General features: G+C 36.4%; 1 protein-coding gene across 4 annotated transcripts in view; it reads left to right on the forward strand.

Annotated features, from left to right (window-relative positions):
* The window catches only part of WDR33 (WD repeat domain 33), a 95,784-nt gene that overhangs the window by 41,830 nt on the left and 35,684 nt on the right, over positions 1-18,270 (forward strand). Inside the window, exon 8 of one of the 4 annotated variants that reach the window (XM_070753067.1) lies at positions 4,578-7,831. The exons of the other annotated variants lie outside the window; for them this stretch is intronic. Within the exon in view, the coding sequence (XP_070609168.1) occupies positions 4,578-4,609 (32 nt within the window). The 3' untranslated portion in view covers positions 4,610-7,831. Of the gene's footprint in view, positions 1-4,577; positions 7,832-18,270 lie in introns of those variants that run through there. 4 annotated transcript variants of the gene reach the window in all.

Below are 18,270 nucleotides of genomic sequence, written 5' to 3' on the forward strand. Positions count from 1 at the left end.
AGAATGCAGCTGCGAGAGCAATCATGGGCTTCCCAAGGCATGCCCATGTTACACCAACAATCTGCAGTCTGCATTGGTTGCCGATCAATTTCCGGTCACAATTCAAAGTGTTGGTTATGACCTATAAAGCCCTTCATGGCATCGGACCAGAATATCTCCGGGACCGCCTTCTGCCGCACGAATCCCAGCGACCGGTTAGGTCCCACAGAGTGGGCCTTCTCCGGGTCTCATCGACTAAACAATGTCATTTGGCGGGACCCAGGAGAAGAGCCTTCTCTGTGGCGGCCCCGACCCTCTGGAATCAGCTCCCCTCAGATATCAGAGTTGCCCCCACCCTCCTTGCCTTTCGTAAGCTCCTTAAAACTCACCTCTGTCGTCAGGCATGGGGGAATTGAAATTTTTTTTCTCCCTTCCCCCTAGGCTTATAGAATTTATACATGGTATGCTTGTTTGTATGATTGGTCTCCTAAATTGGGGTTTTTTAGATTACTTTTTAATATTAGATTTGTTACATTGGGTTTTTTATTGTTGTTAGCCGCCCTGAGTCTTCGGAGAGGGGCGGCATACAAATCTAAATAAACTAAACTAAACTAATTCGAATTCCTAATGCCGCCTAATGGAGTGACCTACCGCTACTTGTCCCAGCTTGTATCAACCTAGCAGTTCAAAAGCACGTAAAAAATGCAAGTAAAAAAATAGAGACCACTTTGGTGGGAACGTAACAGTGCTCCCTGCACCTTTGGCATTGAGTCATGCCGGCCACATGACCATGGAGATGTCTTTGGACAGCGCTGGCTCTTCGGCTTAGAAACAGTGATGAGCACCACCTTTGGTCTCTGCCTCCCAACAATTTATCTCTTTGCAGCAAGCAGAGCCTGATTAGCACAAGCCACTGATTATATGTCTCCCGACCCTCAGCTAATTGATTGAAGCTGCAGGCACGCCCTCCTGCTAAAATGAAAGTGAAACTAAGATTGCAGGGAGGCAAATTTTTGGCAGGGAGAGGCAAGGCAGAATTTTATTTTTTTGTGCTAATCAGACTTTGCTGAAACTGGCTGTTTGTTGTTTTCTGCAAGGAGGTAAGTCAATAACTATAAATGCTTATAGACTGTATTTTTTAAAGACTGCTTTATTATTGTTCTAGACAACTTAACAAAATGAAGAAGCTTTTTAAAATAAATGCTTGATCTGAAGAGGCCCAGTGCTGTTGTATCTTATTTTAAATAGCAGAGAATAACTACACTTCCAGAAAGCCACATCAATTTTAACAGGATCTGTAAAAGTATAATCTGAAATGTAGCAGTGGTCCTGTTTAATATTAACATAAGGCAGCTGATTTAAACCAGCTGATTTAAAGGCAGATTTGTTATTTCTTTGTTTTCCTCCCCCAAAACTAAGATGCATCTTATACTCTGAAAAATACGGTATATAAAATACATTGCTTTGTAGACAAAATTATGTAGAGTCCACTATTAAGTAGAGGCCATTATTTCATCAATGGGGGAGTAAACTCAGTATTCTTTATGTATCGATTAGCTTAAGTGTTACCTTCCATAGCTCTACTTTGTTTGATTCAGATGTCATTCACGACATCATAAATATGATATGACTTACTCTCTCACCACTTCCCTTCTTTATTTTGTTATGTACAAATGTATATCAATGAAGCAATGACTTCATCATTACATCTAAATCAGAGAAAACTGGCTCCATAATTAACACACTTGGAAACATAAGCATAAGCACTGAAGTCCAAAACTATCATTCAAATGAATCCAAAAAGTTTACTAACATAGGTAATTGTTACAAGCAAGTGGGTTGTTCTTGGTTGGAAAACCTTAACAGGGTTTCTGGCTTTAAACAAACATCCATCTTTTCCTGAGTTTTTTATTTCTTTAAATCCTGTGCAAACGTCTACTTTCCAGTCTAACCTTCTGAAGTCATTAAGTTTGCTATTTTATACTTTTACACACACCTATAGGCTATTGTATATATTTCAATTTAGTTTCTAAATCAGTCATGATAAAGAGCTTGAAGCCATCAATACTTTACTATTTGGAAGGAAAAAAATCCATAAAAAATATTTCTTTATCATTTTCTTTATCATTTTCAATGCCATTAATGAAGTACTGAAATGTTTTGGAAACTAAATATTCTAGAACATGTTAAGGATCCTTTTTGTGGTCAAGGCCACCCTTTTTTCATAATCCACTTTGTGTCTCAGGAATAGAATAACATAACTGGAAGAAGCAATCTATAATTTTTTAGGCTTTAATTTTTGTTTCGAATTCATAAATCTTTTTTTTTTAAAGTGATGTACTGGTTTTGTGCTAGTACAGAAAATCGTATTATTTGTTACATTGTTCAAGGCTCTTCTAGCTGCTCATGACTCAAGAAACATGACCAGGATTATCCTTTAGTCAGTACTGTGTTAAATTCTTTTAAGCTCATGTTTGAATTTATCAGTGATGGTATCTAACCTATCTTTTGATGTAATTTTTTCTTCATTTTTTCCAAATTGCAGCACCTTTACAATGACTGCCTTTTTTGTTAAAACACTAAGATGTTTTAATTTTAGTTTTATTATTTGTACATCAGTGAGTAGCCTGCATTTACTTTCCATCTACAGTGATCCCTCGAGTTTCGCGATCTCGATCTTCGCGAAACGCTATATCGTGATTTTTTAAAAAATATTAATTTAAAAAAAACCCACTTCTGGGTTTGGCTTCGGGAGTCAGCTGGGAAGCGGCGCGGCTGTTTTAAAAGGTTGCAGCCGGCCTGGGGGGCTTCCCAGCACCCCCCGAACCCCCGGGTTCGGGGGGGTGCTGGGAAGCCCCCCAGGCCGGCTGCGACCTTTTAAAACAGCCGCGCCGCTTCCCAGCTGAGTCCTGAAGCCAAACGCCAAAGGCGAACTTCCGGCCTGGGGGGCTTCCCAGCACCCCCCCGAACCCCCAACATGGGTCTTCCCGGCTGCCCACGCAAAGGGGAAACCCTGGCTCCTCGCTGATGCCCGCCGCTCGCCCGCCCGCCAGCAAGAGGGGGAAGACCCAGGGAAGGTTCCTTCGGCCGCCCAGCAGCTGATCTGCTCGGTAGCGCAGCAGCAGCGAGGAGCCGAATCGGGGTTTCCCCTTTGCGTGGGCGGCGGGGAACGCAAACTCCACCATCTACGCATGCGCGGCCATAGAAAAAAGGGCGCGCATGCGCAGATGGTGTTTTTACTTCCGCAACCCTACATCGCGAAAAATCGATTATCGCGATGGGTCTTGGAACGGAACCCTCGCGATAATAGAGGGATCACTGTATTGTAAATATTATATTATTTATAATTCTTGCAGTCCAAGTATTTTTATCAATTTTCTCCTGCATCACAATTCATAGCCATCCATTTTTCTTCATTTTAATGATGGTCCAGCTTTGCAACTGAAAGAAGCTATAAAGATAACAATACACACCTTTAATATTGTAAGCCGTTTAGCACTACCCTTTGGTAAGAGGGGTGGGCAGTAAATTTAATATATACATACATATATGCCGTTTGTTCTGAGGAGTATGCAAAGTATGCAAAAAACATACTTTGATAGCACACATGGACCATCTTTTAAAGAGAAGTTTTTGAAAGAGAGTTCTCAAAGAACATTGCTATTGTAGTTTCTTCAGGAATTTGTAAGGACATGTCATTCCACTATTGTGATAATGTAGCTTTATAGTTTTGGGTCCTTCAGATAAGAATGAAGCAGCTGAAAACATAAACGTTGCAGCAATAGCTAAAAGTACTTTTGAATTAAAAAGTACAGTTCTCCAGGTTTTCATAGTATGACCCCCATAGTACATTTAGGTATTATCCACTTTGAATTGTAGTTATGCAGAATTTGGTTAATTCTTTTAGACAGATCTAGATTTCATCAGCACATATAAGTGAATACATTAATATCTGGGTAATTTTCTCTGAGTCATCCGTTTTCATCATAGACTTTACATTATATATATCACATAATGTAACTATGGCTATGTTCACAAATCACTCATAAACTCACATGCTAGTCTACACTCTAAATACTTTTTGATCTGGTATCAGAGAATGGGGAACGGGTATCCTATTCTCATGAGACATGCTATATTCCATACAACCCTGCTCCATGTGGGCGGGTTGTATGGAATATAGTTAAAAAAACAAACAGTCCCAGCTGGATTCTAAACCACTGCAAGATAAGGAATACAGGTCTCTATTTACCCCTTGTGCCTAGAAAAATATAAAAGGGTAGAGGTTTAACTACATGATAACTGTCTTCCAGGTCTACATAACAGAACCAAGCAAGGAGATAATTTGATATCTCAAATTTGATTACTGCTTAGATTTTGAGTTTGCCCCTCTCAAGTTAGTAGACTTATATCACATATTTTTGATTGAAATAGCTTATACAAAACTATTCCTATCTATTCAGTTTCTATTGATAATCTCTTGTTACTGTACGCCGAGTATGATTTCATGTGTTATGTGTTACGGCAAGAGCTAAAATTCTTAAAGTGTGAGAGATACATACTTCAGATTAAAATATGTTCATGTATTTTTCATCAAGAGAGAAGAAATGCTTTTCATGTGTCGCCTTGAAAACAGTACAATAATGTATTCAACTACTAGCAGTTAATTACAGAGTTTAAAAACATTCCACTTTCATGTGTTCTAGGGGTGGGTTCCACTTAGCTTCACCACTAATTCACGTCGTGATGTTGCGTGTGTCCTGTTGTGCATTTCCACTTCCGCGCATGCTCACTAGTCCAATAGAGCCCAAAACAAAGCTGAGGAGCTAGTCAGCTGTGCTTCAGGCAAAGAAATAAAACTCAGGATTAACCCGCAGGTGGTCAGGAGGGCTTTTTTTCAAGTAGAAGAAGAGGAAAAGTCATTCGACGATGGAAAAATTCACCGAAAATTCTAAAGAAAAGATGGTGGCACCCACGGACCAGCACTGACAGAACCAGAACTGTGAAACCATTGTCACATCACCAGCGAGTCGCTAACAGTTTGGGTGATCTGCTGCGAACCAGGAGGAACCCACCGCCTGGCGTGTTCTCCAAAAATAGAACCACATATATTTTTTCAGCTTTAGTTTTTCTAACATCCTGAACTATCTGATACAAAATGGCATCAATCTATGAAACGTCCCCTAGAATCATGGGAGCCGTAGCAGATTGTGGATTTACTCAAGGAGTTGAGCAAGTGCAGTCTTATGACACAAACACTTTGTTGCATAACATTATATGTAATCCAAAGAAAAAACAATTTTGTTTAAGCAAATTGACAAGCATTCTGGATTAGTGGAATACCATTGCCTGCTTCATCTTCTGAAATCTGGAAATTTTATTCATTATTATTAACTGCCTGAAATATAAGAAACAGGTTGAAACTGCAATTGAGTTATTACACTTCCAATGGCATAAAAGACTGTGTCTGTATATAGTTTGATTCTCAATATTCTCAGAAATTGTGGCAATTGATTCTAATTTCCCCCTATAGAATATGACCCAGAGTTTTTTATAATGACCTGGAATTCTGCAAAAGGCACTAAGACTTCCCCACTTTTCACTTCGCTTATGTGAAAATTATTATTCTTCGGTAAGGGGAGGTTTGAAGATCACTAATACTAGATGTTTACCTTAGGAATTTATGCTTGTGCACCTCCTTTTTACATGGATTTTTTAATTATCTGACTTAAGGATACTCAAATTAACATGACACATTGCCAATTATCCAATTACATAGCTTGTGTCAACATCATATGTTACATCAAATATTTGTATGATTCCCTTAGAAACAATTTGTCAGGGATATGCTTATAATGTGTTTTTCTTCTTTTTTCACTGCAGTCAGTACTGTGCCATTTCAGTTTTCCATTTTATTTCTTCCCAGAACAGAATTGGGTTTTTAAAAATGTTTCTTAATAATCAGTAAACGTTACTATAGTATTTAAGACCTTGAAAAATTTTGGTTTTCTCTTAGTGATATGCTGTAAAAATGTTTCAAGATATTTCTAAGAATAAATTGTTTGTTGCTTTTAAATGTCCAATCTACCATTCTATTTATAAAAAACAAGATATAATTTTCAGCTTCTGTAGCCTGACGATATTAACAGTATGCTTACAATTGTTTTTTTTTTAACTCTTACCTACTTTGATTGGATGTCCCAATGTTTGATTGAAACTAGTCAAAAGAATTTGCCAAAACAGTTCAGGAAGTAGTGATTATACCAGTGTGTGAGGATAATGCCCCTTTATGCATTGAGAAGAAAAAACTTAATGGATCCTGAAGCTTATAAATATTATTCTCTTAGGGTGAATATGGTAGGGGAAGATGGTCAAGAAAACGGTATAAATCCAGTTACAAATGTCCTAGAAAAAATACTGATTAATCAGATTTATTTTACTCTGAATTCTGATCCAGTTAGGGTATGGAATTGGTTACCTTAAACAGTACTATTGGGAGAGAGTGCACTGTCTCTCTGACTTGATCATGGTACATGTTTACTATAGTATTCTCCTGTATTGGGTCCTTGGATTGGGAGCGGAAGACATTTTTCACACTTTAACTTAATACCCTAGCTTCCAAGAAAGAGGAAATCACTGAAGACTTTTTGTAAGGAAAATTTTCATCAATTTTTTATTTGATCTCCAGTGCTACCTAAGATTTGTGAAAACACCGCATTCAGCGACCTGGGATGTAGTATCACTAATATACCAGTGAGATCCATTTTTATTTCTTGAAATCAGAAGAAATTGTACGTGATAAAACAGATGTGTAAGCATAGGATGGACAATGAGGCCTGTGATTGGTTCCTGTTTTCAGAAATTAGAGGAGTATTATTATGGACAGACACTTACCCAGGAGGAAGAGGTTTACATTTTGTGATGCTCTTGAATATGTTATTGCACTGAAAATCTAGTTAATCTCTATACAGTGGTACCTCGACATACGAGTTTAATTCGTTCCAGACCCGAGCTCGTATGTCGATCAACTCGCATCTTGAACGAATGCCTTTAGACTTTGTTTTTCGCGCCGAGATAACCAGAAGCAAGGATTCTTGCGCCACCTAGTGGAAGCTCGGCATGTATCCCGAATTTGAGCTCGGGTGTCGAACAGAAATTTCGCTCGTGTCGTGGCTCCTAACTTGGAATACTCGCATATGGAGCAGCTCGTATCTAGAGGTACTACTGTATCTCCAAGCATTAGTAGTAACGTAGTCCACATATTCCTGGACAAAATCTCTTGACCTCTACAAACCGTTCATTGAATGTCGCCCAAACAGGATTTTTTAAATTTCATTGGCTTACTCTTGAGATGTCTGGAATCTAATTTTAAGGACAAATCTAAATTAATTACTTAATTGCATTCTGGTTTAGTGCTCATCCCCAAAGCACCCCAAATTTTGGACCTGAATCATATTCTAAGATTCTATTCAGTACAGTTTAAACATCTGCCTTCTTTCTGAGCAAGAACACTTCTGGACATTCTTGGATGCTATTTCAATATGATTACCATCACCCATGGCAATATGAGCAACATAAATGTGTGTGATTTCCCCAAAGTTGTCGTCTAATGTGTTCATGTATATATCAGTTGTGAATAAGATGAAGCTTTGAAGAAAACTACAGACAATAATCTTTTTTCAAAGAATTCTCTGCTACTTTTAAAATCATATCTACAGGATTTATTAAAAAATGGTGAATCCAAGTTATATCCTATGTAAATACTGTATTCAGAATATATCAGATCGGTGTAAAGAAAAAAGAAAATAAAAGACAGAGAAAGAAAAAGGAGAAAGAAAAAGAAAGAAAGAAAGAATTCCATCCAGCTTCCTATACAGATCACCTGAAAAATTGAAATGAGATTGAAAATGGATCTAAATTACTAGCATCGTCCAAAACCCTTAAGAATTAAGGTGTCATGAAATATTCCAGGAATAGAATGGAATATTGAAGAAGGGGCAGATATTATCCAAAATGAAGTGATTTTTTTAAAAAAAAGTCTCACCAGAGCTTCTTTTGAAGTATGAGGGCCTTTAAAAAACATTCTTTAGAGTTACTGACTCAGGTAATTTATTACTTTAGTTGCTTCTATTAGCTAGGAGGAGCAAAACTCAAGCATATACATCACTTCCCAATACTTTTAATAGTAGATCATGAAAGGTTTTATTGAAAGTTATATTTGTTGAACTGGCATCAATCATAGTGTCTCCTTTGGTAAAATATTTGAAAATTTTATCTACACACTATTATTATGGTCTTACAAACCAGTGCTTTAGCCTCTTGATCACTTCAGAAGAAGACCTATTGGATAACTATATGCAAATGCAAGGGTGTCCCCGAAAAACGATTGCTACTATCACAACTACAGATACAGATACAAATTAACAGAGTTGGAAGCGACCTTGTAGGTCATCTAATCCAACCCCCCACCCCACCGAAGCAGACCCTACGCCATTTCTGACAGTTGCCAGTCCAGACTCTTGAAAACTTCCAGTGATGAAGCTCCCACAACTTCTGAATGCAAGCTGTTCCATTGGTTGTTTGCTCCCGCTGTCAAAAAAGGTTTCCTTATTTCCAGGTTAAATCTCTCCTTATTCAGTTTCAATCCATTATTCCAATTATGGCCAAATGTGTTCTGGATAATGGTCAGTTAAATTATGTCTGACTTTTCTGACCAAAAAAGAATACTTAGAAACAATTATCATGCCAATGCCCACGGCATTCCTTATTTACAAAGAACAAAGACTTTAATGAAATTGCAAAAGTAGTTAGAAAATAATTTGGATTTATCAGCTTTCATAGTTGCATTCTCTTATTGTTTGTTTGTTTAATTTTATTTATTGCCACCCCTCTCCGAGGACTTATAAAGGCTCCCAGACAATAAGTCTACATTTTAACATATAGTGACTTTGTAAATGCTATTTGCTCTATAGGAAATTGCTTTTTTTATTGTAAACCCATAGCATTCAAAACACAAAATCCCATTTGATGTGTTTCCTACTGAATGAATGCAACCATATCCCAGTTAGGATAGTTACATTGTACTGACAGAGTTGACTGACAAAATGATCACCATACTGATCTTTTATTTTTGGATGCCCCAATAACATTGATAACTAATGTAAATACTTCACTGTATATAAGTTTCAGGTTGACTTTATCTCTTTAAGGTTGCCTAGAGATAAAAACCTATCATTGATGTAAATGTACAATATTGATTTTACTTAGCATAATATTCTGGTCATAAGTAAATTTCTTGCTTTTTTCCTTATAATATACTGATTAATTTGTTATATCTTAACCTGGCCTATTCTGGCTTATTTTGTATGTTGTTAGAAACCCAGCAATATGGAAGCTAAAAAATAAACCATTTTTAAAAATTAGTTGTTTCTTGCCTTTATTCAGACATACTTTTCTATATTATCTTCTTTCTCTCTTTAAATTCCTTAAATACTACATTTTACTGAATTCCACTGGTAACATGGAACTATTTTTTCTCTTTTTAATTAGTTCCTTACACATATCAACATTATGCAGATGTTTTATGAAGCAATTGTAATTTGGGATAGGAAAAGAAGTTGTTTTAATCCTGTATTTTAGGACAAAATATATATGCACTTTTCACTTTAGGAATATTTATTTTGGAAGCCCATGAAAATACAAAAGTACTGTAGGTTGACATAGTTAACCACAAGGTGAGTAATTTTGCTTCTAATTTTAAAAAAGGAAGAAATAATGTCTTAATTTTGATGATTATATCTATATTTAATAGGCTAAGATAAATTAATATTTTTGTTTGGCATGGGGTCCCATCCATTCTTTTTTCATTGTACAAATTTCAGTATTCAGTATTATTTTGTTAAGCATAGTTTATTCTTACAAGTTTTCCCCACCCTTTTTCTTTTTCTAACAAATAAAGTTGTCTTTTATATATAATATACATAAAGATTTCTTTTCAGAGTTCATTATAACAGTACTGATACAGCATATATAGTCTACAACTCAATATGTTTTTCATCATGAGTATAAACTTCAAGACATTTATACTAATGCTATATAGGAGGGTATATCCTTAATGCTTTCATCAGAAAATAAGTACAGATCTCTTCATTTGACACTACATGTCTTTTTATAGAAACATAATGATGCTAATCATAAATGCATTAGTTCACATTGCTGTATTGTTATTTTGTAATAATTTATAGAAAATGATTATGTTCAACTAGTCTGTAAAAATGTGCAATGTTACAGAATAAGAAATTATTTTCACAAAATTAGAGAAATAATAACTGATAATAATAACAAAATAATAATAATAATAATAATAATAATAATAATAATAATATATTAGATTTGTATGCCGCCCCTCTCCAAGAACTTGAATGGAAAAAATGGTTTTACAAGCATTTTCCCATTTATATCAGAATATGAACTTCACCCTTTTAAAGTCCAGAATCAAGCATAATTCACACAATAACTATTTGAAAATACTTATAATATTAGAAGAGGGACAGTTTGGTATAGAGGCTGAAAGTCTTAGTCCTGCCTTAGACACAACCTTTAAACCTTAAGCCAGTCACACATCCATTAGAGCAGTGGTTCTCAACTTTTCTAATGCCATGACCCCTTAATACAGTTCCTCATGTTGTGGTGATCCCAAACCATAAGTCTAGTGCCAATTCTCCCAACAGAGCTTTAAGCTGATTGGCAGGAAGGTCCGAGAGACACCCCCACTGTAAACGCCTGATTGCTCAGATTGTAAAAATATGTTCCAAGGTGCCAGAATAGAAGATTTCGATCCTAACACCATGGGAAATTTGTCTTTTCCCATGGTCTTAGGCGACCCCTGTGAAACAGTTGTTCGATCCGAAAGGGAGGAGGGAGGAGACAGTGGCAAACTATTTCTGAATCTTGCCAAGAAAACTGCAGTGTCAAGGCAGTGACCAGGAGCAAACATTGACTTGAAGATGTAAACACAGAAAGAGAGACAGAGAAATATGGCCTTTCTGTCCATATTGCTTGATAATTCACAAATTATGAAACAAATTATAAAATTCTTGGGGTATTGATGAATGTTTAAGTTCATTTTAATGCCAAATAAACAATCCAATAATAATACAGCTGCTACCACTTCCGCTTTTGCCCAATTTCCAGAACAGAATTTTTTTTAAAATCTGAATCCAGGTCCCTCCGGCATAATAGCTCACCCTTTCCTCCAAACTTTTATTCTTCTCAACTCCAGCACAAAAACATATGTTTCTTCTCCTTCCAGATGACTTCCAATGCTTTAAATCCTATCTTTCTAGCACGTAGTCGCCGCGGCTATGGTGACCGAGGTCTTTTCACCTGCTGCTGGTCGAGGTCGCAAATCTACCCACTGTGGGGTATGCCAACCTCAAAAATGGTAGGAGATCAAGATCCCTTTTTCACACACACCCTTCCGGGCCGATTCGACAGGAATCAGCTCCCCCAAACAGCGGGGATTTGGCATCCCCCAGCAGGAGCACAAGAGAAGCCGTCTCGCCGCGGCACTGACCACACCCCTTTTCCTCAATAAGCATATTTGTATGGTCCCTTATAAATTAATATTGAGGCAAAAAATATATCTCATGAAGAAAAAGCATATAGCCAGCTGGATTTAGGACAATATATAACTGAACACATAGCTGTCCCAAAGGTGCTTTTTCAAAAGACAGTTGGAATTTCTTTGTTTTTTTCTGGAATATGTTTTGTTTCTCATCCAGAAACACCATTAGCTCTGACTCAATGGTGGACAATAGAAGGATTTATATTATTAGCACTCTCTCAGACTTGTTGAGGCTACTTAGAGGTTTATCTGTGGCCTCATTGTCATCTGAATAGTGCAGATGGGTGTGGAACCTTTTAGAACTGCCTCAAAGACTTTCAGACAGAGTGCTAACAACCAATAAAATGCAAGGAATGTAAATCCTTCAATTTGCCACCATTCAGACAGAACTGAAGAAACATCTTGGATGAGAAGTGAAATATCTTAAAGGAGAAAAAATCCAGTTGCTTTTTAAAAAGTGTATTTGGTACAATTATCACTTAGATGACTGAGAATCTCCATAGACAAACACATAGCTGTGTAGAATTTTCACTATCAAAAAATCATTATGATTTTCATTAAAATTTTCAAGATATAAGGATTAAAAAAAATACTGTGCAAACTAAGAAAAAAAAGTATAAAAACAAAATGTAAAAGAAATAAAATATAGTAAAGGGGAAAAGATATATAACGCAATTACTTTTCCTTTCATAGAAAATACAAATTATTTCAGTAGTTAGCAGTCTCCCTGAAAATATATCAAAACGTCACTTTTTTTCTGATATCTTTTGTTTATCAACAAATCTTTAATTTTATTGTTTAGTCCTGGTTAAAAACACAATTAAGGATTACCAAAAATAATAACATGCATACATGTATTCATTCATACACACATACACACACACATTAATTTGATCAAAGAAGCCAAATTTATATTACTTCCCTTTGCTTTTAAGAGTCTTTATCTTTCATTCCTTTGAATAGCGTTCCAGAATTTAATTTGTCTCTTCTCAGAAATGCCTTCAAAACTATAAGCTATCCATGTTGTAGATGCAAAATAAAAAAATTATTCAAACATTTATGATTTGTTATAGGTATATACTTTTTAAGTATTAAGACATTAGCTGATTTCATTTATAAGTTTAGTGTAACATAATTCTCTATATCATTCTTGTAAGCTATAACTTTTAAATCCATACTCAAATTAAATTTAGAATGATTCTTTTATTTTCAATCTGTTCCTCTTGTGTAGCCTTTTAAAAATCCATATTTATGATAGCAGACAATCTTAAGTGTAACCTCTTAAGTATATTTTCCCCAAATAACTTTGAATTCTTAGAGTACAGTATTTTGCTCCATTCAGTATTGATGACTCACTTCTCTTTTAATTATAATCTTTAATTCTTTCTGGTTCCCTTTCATGTTCAACCAGTGATGGGCTCCTATGAGAACGGTCAGGAACACAGTTCCGGTAGCAAAATTTGGAGCTCCACCCCAGAGCATCCAATTTGCACTGAAAGATGTTGAAACAAAATGCGCAAGCCACGCCCATGGTGTGGTAGTAAAAATTTTGGTAGCCCATCACTGTGTTCAACCTTCAAAGGCCCATTTTATCTTACTTTTTTTAATCAATAGCATTTTCCCACAGAAAGGTTTGTTATACTTAATTTCAAAAATTATCTTCCCATCACTTTGGATGATTGTGTCTTTCTTAATCTTGAGTCCTGTACCAGAAGCCTATGAGTTTGAGGGTTCTGTGCAATATCTTAGCTGTTCCTGAAGCTGCAATCTTCTGGACAGAGAACTCTTATGCCAGGAATTGTTGCAGTCACTCAACTTAAGAAGCCCAGATTCCTACCACCAATGTTACACTTTGGTTGATGAGGTTCAAGTTATGCAGAACAGTAGCAAGGACAGGGATTGCCATGAGGGCTCTGTTGGCATCTTCTAGCATTTTATCTGATGATACGTCTCCACTGAGCCTTCGTAAACACTCTCAAGGGTTGACTATAGCTAGTTTGTATTTGCTATGAAAGGGGAAGTAATTTTTTAATACAGTAGTACCTCGACATACGAGTTTAATTCATTCCAGACCCGAGCTCATAAGTCGATCAAATCGCATCTCGAACGAATGCATTTAGACTTTGTTTTTCGCGTCGAGATAACCGGAAGCAAAGAGATTCTTGCGCCACCTAGCGGAAGCTCGGCTTGTATCCCGAATTTGAGCTTGGGTGTCGAACAGAAATTTCGCTCGTGCCACGGCTCATAACTTGGAATACTCGCATGTGGAGCAGCTCGTATCTAGAGGTACTACTGTATATCTTTTCCCCAAAGTTTTTTATTTTGTTTTACATATATGTATCAATGGGTGAACAGTATGGCACCTGAGTGTCATACATTCTAATACAAATAAAACTAGTAGAATTAATCGTAGTGTTACATTCAACCAACTTCTATATTTCTAATAATAATACACATTTATATTAAGTTATAGTCTGTCATTATTTAATCCATATTCTTCCTTGTTATTACTTTAATTTTCTTATGTAAAAGTGTATACATTAATATTCCCCTGTTCTCTTATTTCTATTTCTTATTCTAACTTTTAATTATGTCACCTCGGTTCCTCGGTTGTCCCAGCTTCATGGCAGCCATCTTTAGGCTGCCTCTTCTTGCCATGGCTAAGAGGGAAAAAGAACCTTGGGTCAGAGAGGAGAGTTGCGACTCTCTGTGACCTCACAGGGAGCCCCTCTTTGCTTCACTGCTCCTACAGGGCGGTTTTGGCTCCTTTCAGAGCCCACTGACAGAACTCAGCATGGGAGCATAGAGACCCCCTTTGCATGTCTAATCCCGCCATGACATCTGCTAAATCTGCACTTCTATTCTACTAGTTTTTCTCATCATTCCTTTTACCCATTTCATCCCATGTTGACTGTATGACTGTAACTTGTTGCTTATATCCTAAGATTTTTATTAATATTGCTTCTTCATTGCTTATTTGACCCCTATGACAATCATTAAGTGTTGTACCACACGATTCTTGACAAATGTATATTTTATTTTATGTACGCTGAGAGCATATGCACCAAGACAAATTCCTTGTGTGTCCAATCACACTTGGCCAATAAAAATTCTATTCCATTCTAAAACCAGAAGTCCCCTTTTTCCCTTTGTTTACTATCTTTTCTCTTTTTTTATTCTTCATTCATTCAATTTATATGCCACCCATCCAGGGGTCAAATACTCGTGGATCGTTTGAGCCTGTCAGTCGTTAAAAGAGCCAGTCACATAGGCAGTGCCAGGTTCCACCCGGGCGTCACCATTTGGGTTCTTTTACCTCTGCACATGCGCAAAGTGTCCTGTGCATGCGCAGAGGGTAAAAGAACCCTAATGGCATGTGGGTGGGTGGGAGGAGCCTCATGCTGCTTTCACAACCGGCTCTCTGAAAACAGACAGGCACCAGCGAACTGGGAGCTTTTCACCCTTGCACCCATCTCACTGTGAATAAACTCTTATGCTGGGCTCTGCAATAGAGGGGTGGCAGTGACATTCCAACTTTAGGTGTTGACTGTACATCCATCAGTTCTTTCAGGTCATGTCATGTGTAGTTTGTTTGTCTAAAGTAGCTTTCTTTTCACCTGTTGAAGCATCGGATAACTAGCTTTTTTCTAGCATAGATGGAGGTCTTCTATCCATCCATAATTATCCCATATGTTTCCTATTTCCTCTCTCATTAAAATCTACTTGCAGTAATCCATCAATTCCAGGTTCTCTTGTCTCATCATTGTATGTTTTTTTCCAGTAACCTACTTATTGTCAGGTTATCCTGGTCTCCCAAAATATAATGTGGACTGTATTAATCTATACAATGTCTAACCTGGCATGACTCTCCCAATTCATATCACTTTCTTAGTTCATATCTGAGATAGGCAAGTGAAGTGTTTGGAAGTCTTTGTAAAAGGACCCTTACTGGTAAGGTAGGTACCAGCTGGGATTTATTTTTTATAAATAACACACACATGGTATAATGGAACTTGCCATTCCGAAGATTCTTCATCTTCAAAAAATGTTAACAGATTTCCAAACATGATTAAGAAAGGAAGTATGCAAGTCCAGTCTATAAAATCGCAACGTGGGCAAAAACTGCAATCCCTTGGCACCCAGAGTTCTAAACCCTCTGGAAATTGTTGTGCTACAGTCTCCTTATGAGGATCTACTTTCTCGAAGTATTTGTGAACAATCTCTTATCTGAAGAGGAATTCCAGGGAGCTGATCCATTTACCAGTGTTACAGCACAGTTGTTGAGACTGCTATCAGTGGAGCTGTCTTCAGTTCAACTTCATTTTTTGAACACCAAGTAGTCATGAAATAAAATTATCCTAAAATTATCCCCAACTTCTGTCTGATATTTTGGTCCTATTTGGAAAGAAAGGCACCTCTGTTTATGTTGAGGAAGGGAAAGGTTGTGAAAACTTGTGATTCCTGCAATGCTATGATTTATAATGTAGTCTTGACTTAATCTAACTCATGCTAGTCACTTGACTGGAAGGTATTTTGGGCCATTGCTCTTTACAGAACTTCTTGAGATCATAAGTACAGGTAGTCCTTGACTTACAACAGTTCTTTTAATGACCGTTTAAAGTTACAACAACACTTTAAAAAAGAGACATGACCATAATCTTTGATCACGTGATCAAAATTCAAATGCTTGGCAACTGGTTCATACTTGCGACCATTGCTGTGTCCGAAGACCATATGTTCCCCTTTTGACAAGCAAAGTCAGTGGTCAAGCTAGATTCACTTAACATCAGAGTTACTAATTTACCAACTGCAGTGATCCACTTAACTGTGGCAAGAAACATCATAAAATAAGGCAGAACTCACTTAACAAATGTCTCACTTAACAGAAATTTGGGCTTAATTGTGGTCATAAATCGAAGACCACTTGTATTTCTGCTTTGCCTTGCATGGGATAATCAGTTTATGTCTTGTAACAATGTTTTATTTGGATTATGGTCAGGATTTTGAATTGGCCTTTCCAAAATGCAAATTTACATCTTAGGATCATTTTAATTCCTTTGTGACATATATTCCTTTAGGTTTCAGTCATCAATAGGTACAAACTACTGTATATAGTTTGCTAGTACAATCCAGACTCCCTTGCCTTTTAATGATGGAGAGTCACCTGGGTTTTGAAGTTGCAGAATAACTCCAAACCTTAATAATTCTATTTTGTTTCATGGATAGAATGAGATACTTTTGCTGGAACTTAATTTTCTGCAAACATACAAATTCTTAATTTAATTCAATTCAACTCAATCTTTATTGCAGCACAAATTCTGCACAATAATGTTTAGATAGGCTTCTAGCTCATCTAGTAAATGAGACAGGAAATAACATGTTTTGTGGAGAATAAATAATTCCTTCTTGGCTTCCTCCCTTGTATATCACGCTTGGTCAGTTTGTTTTATTTTCTGAACGTCTACTCATGAATACTTGCCATTGAACAGCTTGTAGCCATTTTATCATATCTTGGTATTTGCACCCTCCCCATAAGTTGTTCCATTTGCTCACAGAGTGAATTCTGTGGGACAGAAGGAAAAGCAACATTTTGCATTTTGTCCATTTAGTTATTATTTGCCTGACTGAATTGATGGAGGCAATGGTTTTGTAGACTTTTTCAGTAATACTTTTAATGAGTTTGAGAGCCATGATTCACTTCTAAAACTGTACTGTGAAAACCAAAAACAGTTCCTGTTAGTTTTGTAGAGAAGACCTCTCAGAACCAAGTTTGATTATCATCTCATGGATTAGAACATCAAACTCAACTCCATTATTGATTTTCTGCAGTCACATACTTGTTCCAGCAAAGAGAGCAAACATTGGTTTAATGTGTAAAAAATAAAGCCATAATATACAATGTTTTGTGTGTTGTTTGTTTAGCCAGAATTTTTATTAATAGAATAAGATTAAACTGATGTGATTGTAGTATTGTAAGATTTCGGTTCTATGAAGTTCACAAACTTTCCCTCATCACTGTATTGCTCTTTTACCTTTTTAAAGAATGTAACTTTTTTTTAAAATGCCCTTGCATTGATATAGATAAAATTGATAGAGACTACCGAAATCTCTGAAATCAATGAATCTATTCAGAAATTTTAGTGGGCAAAAGTTAGTTTCATTTTTTTCCCATTTATTCATGTATTTTTGTGAATTTTCACAGAAGGCAAAGAAATCTTAATTGCTGATACTTGAACAGAGATTTCTACAACACTTATTACCAAGTTCAATAAAACTGCTTTAAAAGCATCCATATTTTCTGTTGTTTTAAGATCACCAGATCTAAGTGCTACAACTTAACATGAGATGCAAGCATCTATTAACTATTCTGCTTTTGTGTTCCACATTGCACTACCTTAAGCAGCATGACTGCTCCTATTGTCATGTAACTGCTTCTATTGTCATTTTTAAACATTTTGTAATATTTGGAATTCTTTTATCTGATTTCTGAAATGGTCAGTATAATGACAGGTGTGAATATATTGGTGTATAGACATATTCATGAATTAATCAGATACTGTATTTTTTTGCATTTAGGATACATTCCTAATTAAATATAAAATAATAGATGAACGTGCATCCATGTACTTTTTTGCCTAATTCACTATTTTTTTTTAATAGTGTAT

The sequence above is a fragment of the Erythrolamprus reginae genome, chromosome 5 (assembly GCF_031021105.1).
Source record: "Erythrolamprus reginae isolate rEryReg1 chromosome 5, rEryReg1.hap1, whole genome shotgun sequence".
Taxonomy (NCBI): Eukaryota; Metazoa; Chordata; class Lepidosauria; order Squamata; family Dipsadidae; genus Erythrolamprus; species Erythrolamprus reginae.